Here is a 10,528-nt window from a genome sequence, read left to right as displayed (position 1 = left end):
CTGTAATGTGGGAAACACTTACCAGCTTTCACATGGCACCTATTTACACAAGGAATAAGTTACTGATTCATACTGATACACCTTCCTTGATGACAGGACTGGGAATCTTGCCTCAGAAAGAGGTGTGAGATAATTCTCTAAACAATTTGGTCCTTGGGTTGTTTGGATACATCCCCATTATGCTGCCTAATTCTCACCAGACAGGATTTCTCATGGATGTTTTATTTTTACTCACCTGATCTAATGTTGTTTGAGACACAGAATATTCTTCAATATGCAAATTTTCCTTATTGGAGATTATTAATCGAAAAATCTTAGCCAGAGAGGAAGAACAAATCTGATACTGCAGCATGTTGTAGTGTTTCTCTCGCTGTAAACTCCCTGGGAAGTTGATGCGTATGAATTTCTCAGCAGGAGTGGGATCTGGAGGCAGCCCAGACTTTGGAGCTTTGATTTTCAGAGTGACAATGTAGCCATCTCCAAACCTGTGCAAAGGACATGTGGATTTAGGAATTGGGTGAAGAGGTTGTTTCATCATTCAGGAAGGAAATTAGTTTTTTTAAGCTATGAAAACAATAACAGTATCTGAAAGATATTGCACAAGATCCAGCTTTTTAGGAAGCCCTGCATTTGCCCTGCAGAAGTGGTATGCAGCATAATAGAGTTGAAATGAGATCTGGTCAGACAGTATAATATACAACACAGCTGCACCCAGAAATAGGTCTGGTTAAATGTTGAATTGTTTGTATTAAGAATAGTACATGTCACATACATGACATTTTCCCATTAAAAACCGCCATAAAAATATTCTACTTACTTGTATTTCAGCTCCTGAATTGTGCCTAGGCATTTGAAGGTACCTTGTACCATGATGGCTAAACGAGTACAGAGGGCTTCACATTCTTCCATGCTTTCAAAATAGAGAACAGATATTTGAGATAAAAGCTAACAGATGTACTTCAGCTGCTTTCAGATTCTGAGTTCCAACTGTTTTTACCTGTGTGAGGTTAGAACCACCGCTCGCCCATCTCTGAGCACACCAACGATAGAGTCCCACAGGAGGCGCCGGGACTGAGGGTCCATCCCAGTAGTCGGTTCATCCTATAAGGAAAATGTTAAGGCAATAAAATAGGTATAATCTATGTAGAACCAGGTCATTTTTGGGGGCCACAGCATATAATTATATGCTTCGTTACAGTAATCTGTGCCTTGAGAAAGCACAGAGACCTTGAGAAGCGTAGGAGTGAGTGGGTGCCAATGGAGCTCTTGGTACAAAGCAGTAAGGAAACAAGTGCATGGACTGTGGGTAAGAATACAGTGCTGTCTGTGTAGGGCACAGCTACAGGGAAGGGGGTGCCTTTTCTGGGCAAAAAGGAGCTCTCACCAGGTCATCTTACTTGCATAAATATATAGGACATTGTTCAATCCAAGAAACCAGTGAAGTCATTCTGATTTTATACCACCTAAGGATTTGATCCTACATAAACCAGCTAACCCAGCAAGTAAATAATAATAATAAAAAAAAATAATAATAAACATATAAAATAAATAATAAAATAAAATATAATAAACAATAAAATAAAAAGAATAAATAAAATTCTGATAGAAAAAATTTCATTGAACATCGGGTCTTAAGAAATTATGAGAAAATATTTTATCTGTCTGTTTACTACAGGCAGAATATATGTAAAGGCATATTAAATGGTATAAGGAACCAGCTACAAGAATGTATTAAAACACTTCTTCATAGGCTTTTGTAAAGTAAAAATGACTGTGTCTGAAAGTCATAGACATACAAACTAAGGTAGTAAAATATAGTCTAAATAAAGAATTTCTGTAGTAATTTAATATAGAATTTCCTTTTAGATATGCAATTATCTGATCACTTCTTTTATTTGGCAAGAACTACATTTCAGCATTTGTATAGTTTAGTATAAATTTGTATAATTTATTCCAAAGATATTAACATCTGGAAAAGGTAGAGGGTATCTTCCTCTGTTTTGCTGGCTAAAGCAGCCAGGTGTATATGTTGGAAGATCATCTTTCACATCAGTGGCTACACTCTGACAAGAAAAGGCAGACTGAAACTAAACTGCAGTTTAAATTCAGATTTTTCTGGATTATAGATTTCATCTCAACATATTCTGTTTTGAAGATCTTTCTTTTGTAATCACTTGGGGATTGTTGGAAACATAGTTATGCATCCCAGACTATGCCTGAAATTCAGTCAAAATTACACTGAAATAGCTCTAAGTTGAGGGCAGAAAAGAGCTTGCAAAGATTTTGTAGCTCTTTAGCATGTAGTGCTATGAGATGTTGTATTGAACCACCCAGGGCTGAGTTTCCATGACACTTACCAGCAAGATGAGTGGTGGGCAGCCTATCAGGGCAATGGCAGTGGAGAGCTTGCGCTTGTTGCCACCACTGTAGGTCCCTGCCAGGTGGTCTGCGTACATAGGAAGTCCCAGCTTCTGGATGCCCCATTCAGCAACCTGTGAGAAAGACCATCTGTTTCACACAGCAGCTAATGCAGAACAGACAGGATTGCTGATACATTTCTCTTCTGGTAGAACATGATGGTCCCCTGGGTTTTAGCATGTTCATTTAGAACTGGGCCAGGGAAGTACAAAATGTTTATGATGATGATGAGGGGCATTCTAACTATGTGAGAGAAAGCCATAAAGCAGCCTCAGTTGTAGACTTCTATCTGTGCAAGAATTTTAATTTTTTTTTTTCTGGAATCATCTTTTCTTTCCTATACATATAGAACTTTAAAGGCAAAAGCAAAACAGCAAGCATTGCCATTCTGAGACACAGAAATCACATCTTTAGCCTTCCATTGTTTTTGCCACAATTTGCAAAGTACCATTTATGCCTGAGAACCTGCATTTGATAGTGTGGTCTTGTTAGTCAACTGTCCAAATGAGAGGAAGCACTCCCAGGACTTCAATACACAGAATTAGAAGTCCCCTTTGGAAATTCTGGCCCTTGGCATGTTAAGAGCACAGTTAATTGTCACAAATATCACTGTAACTATCAAAAGCAAGACTACTTTACCCTCTTGATTTCTTCTGCTGGAACCCCCCGCAAGCGTGCGTACAAATAGAGGTGTTCCCGTCCCGTGAGCAGGTCATCAATGGCATCAAACTGAGGGCAGTATCCCATGTTTTGATGGACATTAGAAATGTGGCTCAATATACTGGAGAAACAAAGAAAAGAGTTGTAGTTCTGTAATACTAGCTCTAAGACAGAGAAGAACAGTTTGAATAAAATCCTTATTTTCTGAGGCAACAACTTTTGTAAGATGAGAATTAATTCTTCCTGATGAAACATGCTATGAAGATATCTGTCTGTACATAAGAGCAAGGAGTATATTGTTGTCTTAAGTCAGCTCAGTCCTGGTTAAGAGTGTAAGCCCATTTTCCCTCACCCATTTTCTTTTTGAAGTATAGACTAACTTGAGAGAATTTCTTTAAACAGCCAGTTGGGTTTATTATTTTTTGAAAACAGTGTTTATATCTAGAAGAAAAGAAGCTCAGAATATGGTCAGTAGCAGCAGACAGGCAGGACACAAGGCTAACACTTCAATGGTAGTAGGAAAAGTACAAAATCACAGAATGGGTGTGGTTGGAAGGTGGCTCTGGAGGTTATCTTGTCCACTGACCCTGCTTGGGCAGAGCCACCTAGAACAGGGTGCCCAGGACCATGTCCTGACAACAAAAAAGTTATTGTTCAAATCACATCAATGGACAAAGAATTAAATCCAACTACACCTAGCAAGCCAAGGCACACAACCTGGAAGTAAATCAACATAAGTGCATACCAGACCACACTGTAATAACTTATGACATTATGCCAGCACTGTGTAAACAAAGATGCTAGAAATAGCCAGACAAAGGTCCCAAAGCTCAGATCAAAATACCCTGTTGGATGGGTTATGTTATGTTTGGGAGCTCTTTTGCCACTAGATATGATTGCCTTGTCCCACTGTTGGCACTACTACAACTTATCCACAGATTTTACAAGTGTTAAAGGTATCAAATGCAATTGTGTGTTAGATGTGATCTCAGTGCCATAGAGCTGCTGGATCATTGAGACTGTGATCTGGACAGTTCTATGCTGGTAAATGGATTGCCACAGAGGTTTTTTTAAGGTAGCTTGCTAACTTTTTAAAGTTACTTACCTATTGCCAGCCACTACAGCATCTCCAGATGTCACATCAGTATCTCCAGTCAGCATTTTGAATGTTGTTGTTTTGCCAGCGCCATTCACTCCCAAAAGGCCAAAGCACTAAATTGAAAAAATTATCATATTCTTTAATATTTCCAACTTGCAAATCAGTGGGGGCATAAAATCTGAACCGATCCATGGAATGTAATCCAGTGTTATTGAACAACCTACCTCTCCGGGACGGATGCCAACACAGAGTCTGTCCACTGCAGGCTTGCGTCGACCTGCATAAATCTATATTGATGAGGAGAGAAAAAAAAAAGGAAAGTTCCTATTTCAAGACATCTACAGAAATGAAAATCATCTGAATTTTTGGTTTAGTTTAATGTTATTGGGATGAAGCAACTTTAGAACTGAGACAGGACTAAATATTTTTTTCATTCTTCTCAAAATATTACCTTGGTCAGTTCTTGTAATTGTAAGATATCTGTTTTGTTTCCTCCATTCATAATTCTTTTTCTTTCTTCTGCAACATCTTCATCTTCATTAATAATAGGTGACATGTCAGTCTCAGCAAACCTGGAAAAACCCAAGATACTGAGTTGCCCTGGGTTCAGTCAGAATAACAGCGTGGAACAATGGCTAATCTGCTGCCAAAAATGTGACTGGTGGAAGCAGTGGGGTTGAAACTTCACAATGTGACATTGGCTGGAGTATTCCTGCTGTTGGGAGAAACCCTGACCTTTAAAGTTAATCTCTAGTTACTAAAAAGGGAGGAAATGGCTTCCTCAAAAGAACATGCTTTGTTGTGAAATGTCACTGATATGATAATAACCTGCCCCTTTAGCCACAGCTTTCACTATTTGGCTACTCTTAGTTCCTAATAATGGTCTTTAGAAGTTTTGAGTAGATCTCTCTGCAAGACAGTATTTTTATAATTGCATCAATTAGTACTCTTGTTGTCAATCTTGAATGACCCAGTTGCAGGTGGTAGGTAGCTGTTTTCATCAAGGGAGAGGCACATTTGTAAAGCAGTGAGGGGAAGTTCACATGATGTCCTGGATACAGCTGTCCTGTGCCACAGACTAGAATTGCTATCCTGGGATGTCAGGCTAGTACCTCATGGTAGTAGCTAGTACCTGACTGGTACTGAGTACACTACAGACTTTCCAGGTAATTTTATAATCTCACTATTACATTGTCTTAAACTAAAAAAATTACATTAAAATCTTAATTCAAGAAAACAAATTATTTAATAAAATATTCTTAAATCCTCTTAAGATAATGCAGATTTGTAAATGCTTTCTTGAATCAGGATATCAATAAGATAAGATCAGGTAAATAAATGGAAAACAAAAAAAAGCTATAAATTTAGAGAAAAAATAAGAACAAGAAGATAAGGACAGAGAATAACAAAGATAGTAATCCTTTTAATAAAGGAACATTAATATAACTTTTAGACATACCATCTTGTGGAGCACAAACGGTGCTGCATAAAGAGATTCAGAAAGAAGAACACAACTCCTTGAAGAGCCATGGCAACTAGGTTCTTTCCAACGAAGTTCCACTGAAAGGGATCAGAAACATGCTCCTCACCTTTGGAGAAAGAGCACCAGAAAGAAAGATGAAATACCACTGAAAAAACCCACTACTCCTCAGAACAAAAAGCATAATTGTAATGAACTACTGGACTTTATTTGCTCATGATCAGGCAATGGTTTTAATTTTCCAATCTTATAAAAATTCTTAACAAAATGCCTTCCAAGTTCAGCTGCTGCATGGGAGTAAAAATAATATCTCTGAATATGCACTAATTTGGATATCATTATACAAAACTTGCACGGATTATGTGAAAAGACACATTTTCTGAATAAAAACATATGGGTTCTGCTGTATGATTATTCTTTTAATAAGTTGCCTGATACCAAAGACAGCCATATCCCAAGAGAATGCATTTGAAGAACAGTCACTTTAATTGTTAACTGAGGTATTCAAATGCAACGAAAATATAAATCTTCCTGTAATGATTTAAGGTCTTCCAAACAAATGATAAAAAGGCACCAGAGTCTGACACTGAACAAATGGGTTCATTTCCAATGCAGACTGCTGGTTAGGCTGCAGAACTCTGGCAGCACGACCAGAAGCAGTGATTCCTTCAGAGAGGGTGAACTTTCATAGTCCTCATCCATCTGATGATGGAAGAGGTAAGAATTCCAGAAACATCTACTACTTCTCTGAGTTAATTCTTCTGAATATCTCATCCAAGGCCAGGACATGTGATGCTGTCATAACTTGTTTCTTATTGGCTTTACCTACCAAACCTTGCATATACTTCAGTCACAGCTTGGTTCATGGCCAAGTCGATGAGTCCACGGCCCAAGCAAAAATGTGGCAGGACAAGCAGCACATTTTTCAATGTTTTATTAAATTTCAGCAAAGACTGTAAGAAACAGAAACATAAGCTGTTTAAACCATAAGCTGTTCAAGAAAACATAGCAACATAAATGAAAAGTTCATTGTGATATCAAAGAAACTGGATGTTCTGTGTTCTTAAAACAGAGAAAACAGAGTATTTAGCAAGTTACACTCAAAGCAATATAAAACAGAAACAGCAGAATCCTGGCATACACTGCATCAGATAAGGTGCTTGTGAAAAACTAGCAACAGGGAAAAAAATTAGTTTTTGTAATGAAGTATTTCCCTATGTAGCAGAGGTCATGTAATTCTGGTGGTAACATGTAAAGCTGCTATGGGGCTGTTTTGGATTTGCACTGAAAACAGGGTTGATAACACAACAGGGATATTTTAGCTATTTCTGAGCAGTACTTGCAGAGGCAATGCCTTTTCTGTACCTTACCTTACCCCCCTAGCAAGGAGCTGGGGGTGCACAAGGAGTTGGGGAGGGACACAGCTGGGATGGATGGCCCCAGCTGACCCAAGGGACATCCCAGACCGTATGGAGTCATGCTCAGCACATAAAGCTGGGAGAAGAAGCAAGAGGGGAATGTTCATAGTTACAGCACTTGTATTCCCAAGTCACCATTACGTGTGATGGAGCCCTGCTTTCCTGGAGATGGCTGAACACCTGCCTGCCTGTGGGAAGTGGTGAATGAATTCCTTGTGCACGCAGCTTTTGCTTTACCTATTAAAATGTCTTTATCTCAACCTATGAGTTTTCTCACTTTTAGTCTTCTGATTCTCTACCCCATTCCATGAGGTGGGGGAGTGGGGTCAGAGTGAGTGAGTGGCTGTGTGGTGCTTGGTTGACACAGAATTAAGCTATGACCATAGTCAGGACTGCCACAATACTGAAAAGTGCTGGTGGCTGGGCAGAATTACAGTGGATGTTGGTGCAATGTAGAGATGCCTGAAACAGTGTAAGTGCCAGCAGCAGTTGAACTGCACCAACACTGAATCCAGAGAAGGGCCATCTTCCCTCTGGACAGTGTCTGCAACAGAGACATGTTTTCAAAGGTAACCATGCTGCCCTGATGTCTCATAGACTGAATGGCACTAGATTGAACTCTGTGCTATCAAGAACCATAGCTGTGAATGCAGGAATAGCAGGGACAGAAAATATTGTCAAGTTGGCCCTTGAAAACATGAATTTAACCAAGATCTGTTTCTCCTTTGCAGCAAATAACAATGCTTGATCAGCACAGAGTGCTTGAAAATGCCTCATCAGTAATGACAGCTAATTGGACTGCTATGAGATGGAGTGCCAAATGTAGTGGCCAGAGCTTCAACAACTGTGGAGGTGATAGCAGTAGTGCACACAAACCAACAGCATTTTGTAAACTGATCTCTTAGCCTTCCTTAGAACTATTTTTGGTACTTGCTGTATTCCATTATCTTTCTGATGGTGTTAAATCATTTTCAGGCAATTCTCAAAATGCTGCTATAAGCAGAACACCTCCTCTAACACAATAACCGCCAGGAATAAGTTCCCACCATCTACATCTTCCCATAAAACACAAGCTGCAGAAGCAAGCACAAAGAGCCATGTCTAGACCTCCCCAGCTGTGGAAGTATGCAGAAGCTTGCTCCTAGGTCAGTGCAGAGCAAGGGGCAGGAGGTGCTCCAGGCGCTGGAGCTGAGATTACTCTGCAGTCCCTGCTACAGACCACGGTGAGGCAGCTGTGCCCCTGCAGCCCTTGGAGGTCCACGGGGATACAGAGATCCACCTGCAGCCCATGGAAGAGACCCATGCCAGAACAAGTGGATGCCTGAAAGGAGGCTGTGACCCCATGGGAAGTCCATGGAGAGAGGAGTCCATGCTGGAGCAGCCTATCCTTGAGGGATTGCACCCTGTGGAAGAGTGACCCATGCTGCAGCAATCTGGGGAGGACTGTTGCCTGTGGGATAGACTCATACTGCAGCAGTTTGCAGAGAACTGTGGCTCATGAGATGGACTCGTGTTGGAGAAGTTCAAGGAGAGCTGTTAAAGGGATCCCACAGTGGAGGAGGGGAAGGGCTCCTCTCCCTAAGCAGTGGGGGAAACAACGGGTAATGAACTGACCATAATCCCCATTCTCTGTCTTCCTGACCACTAGGGGAGGAGGTAGAACTGGGAAGGAGGGAAGGCTGGGGAGGTGTTTTTTTCAGTTTTCGTTTTATTTCTCATTATCCTGCTTTGATTTTTTAAATAATAAATTCAAGTAATATCTCTAATATTTGCCCATGATGGTATTTAGTGACTGATCTCTCTCAGTCCCTAACTCATGAAGCCTTCATTATATTTTTCTCCCCTGTCCAGCTGTGCAGAGGAGTGAGAGAGAGGCTCTGAAGGATGCCTGGCATCCTGCAAAATTACAAAACATTACTTACCGAATTATTTTCAAATAATTCCAGGATGAATGTAATGGCACTGCTGTTGATTCCCACAAAGAGATTAATACAAGACAACGCAACATAAGCAGTGCTGGGGACACTGAAGAAAGAAGAAGCAGGGTACATCATGGGAATTACTGCCCATCTGCATGCAAGAAATAGAAAAAACTTTGATAACTTCTCAGTATTCTCATGTTAGTTGGCCTAAAGAAAATGCAAAGTTAAGCTTTTTTCCCATCCCAAGTATAAGAAAATAGTGTAACCAACCAGTAACCCACCACAGTATTTTCTCCCTGGTTACCACATAAGATTTTTTTCTGTTTATTCTTTTTTTATTTTTTTTGCAATGAAAATGCACTGCTAAAATTGAGAAAACTTAATGCTAGCAAGGTTGCTATCACCCCAGGTATCTTCGCACATTTCAGTGAGTTGTACAGCAAGAGGAAGAAACAAAGAAATGTTGAATGCTGAAAGATGTTTTAGTATTGACTGAATGTGGGAAATGAACAACCACTAAATTCCTACACAATGTGCAAGGAAGAAATCAGCCAACTGAACAAATATATTTTCCTGTACTGGTCACACTTAATGCTTAAAAGTGCAAGATAGGCAGTGACCAAAGAATCTCTTTTGTAGCACGTAGCCAGAGTATTTAAATATCCCACAGAAGAATCTTAACCTGTTTTGGATCCACCCAGGTCTATTCTTCAAAGCCCACTAAGTACCAAGCTCAGTGACATTCAATCACTTCCATGTGAAATACAGGGCCCACCTGCAGCAATAACCTTGAACACTCACCCATACAGGAGCAGCAAGGCAACGAGCACAGGGAGATTGGTGGGAGAGGCGTATGCTTTCTTGTTGAATCCAACAAAAATAGCCACAACCATGCCAGCACTCAGTGCATAATTCACCTGCCACAGCACAGGGGGAAGATCAATGTGTAAGACCTGAGAAGGGCTACAAACATATCCAGATCCTACACATCATTCCAAAAGGAATTTACATCGAGGAACATCAGAATACGAGTTAAATTAGTCACATTGAATTTTTTTGATCAACAGGTCCCTGGCAATGCTCAACGTTTTTCTACCACATCTTTTATCAGACTATTCATCAAAAATACAATATACATTGTTGTTTCCTAGATTATGGTTTGTGAATCCATTATTTCATAGTCTGGCTTCCAGGCTTCCCACAAAAAGCGGCCATGGGTCTGCAAGGGAAGTGCAGCTTCTGGTGATGCAAACAAAGGCTGTGTAGGATGGAAGAGCTAGTCACCCCAGCCACACTCCTGGGAAGAGGCTAAAGTGAGTATGCTTGGCCACTGCCCAGTTTCTCTGTTCAGTCCTAGTAGCACACCTCTACTGCAATGCACAGAATTCCCCATGCAGAATGGAAGGTAGCATTTCATGGAACTGCTAACACCACTTAATGCCTCGGCATCGCACTGTCAAGGGCAATGGCCAAGCAGAATTCCTGTCGAGGAAGCTGCTGTGAACAGCAGGGAATGAGAACTCTGGGACTT

The 10,528-nt window shown here is 40.4% G+C and overlaps 1 protein-coding gene across 1 annotated transcript in view; it reads right to left on the bottom strand.

Annotated features, from left to right (window-relative positions):
* ABCA4 (ATP binding cassette subfamily A member 4) overlaps window positions 1-10,528 on the bottom strand; it is a 73,707-nt gene that overhangs the window by 2,027 nt on the left and 61,152 nt on the right. Inside the window, exons 39-50 of the mRNA XM_086901847.1 lie at window positions 9,799-9,914; window positions 8,998-9,145; window positions 6,487-6,610; window positions 5,637-5,766; window positions 4,629-4,749; window positions 4,402-4,464; window positions 4,184-4,290; window positions 3,058-3,199; window positions 2,358-2,492; window positions 998-1,101; window positions 818-910; window positions 236-485 (exon numbers count right to left, since the gene is read on the bottom strand). Coding sequence (XP_086757973.1) covers window positions 236-485; window positions 818-910; window positions 998-1,101; window positions 2,358-2,492; window positions 3,058-3,199; window positions 4,184-4,290; window positions 4,402-4,464; window positions 4,629-4,749; window positions 5,637-5,766; window positions 6,487-6,610; window positions 8,998-9,145; window positions 9,799-9,914 — 1,533 coding nt within the window. The remainder of the gene's footprint in view (window positions 1-235; window positions 486-817; window positions 911-997; window positions 1,102-2,357; window positions 2,493-3,057; window positions 3,200-4,183; window positions 4,291-4,401; window positions 4,465-4,628; window positions 4,750-5,636; window positions 5,767-6,486; window positions 6,611-8,997; window positions 9,146-9,798; window positions 9,915-10,528) is intronic.

Source organism: Cyanistes caeruleus, chromosome 9 (assembly GCF_971803275.1).
Source record: "Cyanistes caeruleus chromosome 9, bCyaCae1.hap1.1, whole genome shotgun sequence".
Taxonomy (NCBI): Eukaryota; Metazoa; Chordata; class Aves; order Passeriformes; family Paridae; genus Cyanistes; species Cyanistes caeruleus.
The sequence above is the reverse complement of the archived record's forward strand: the minus strand, read 5'-3'. Positions and strand labels throughout refer to the sequence as shown.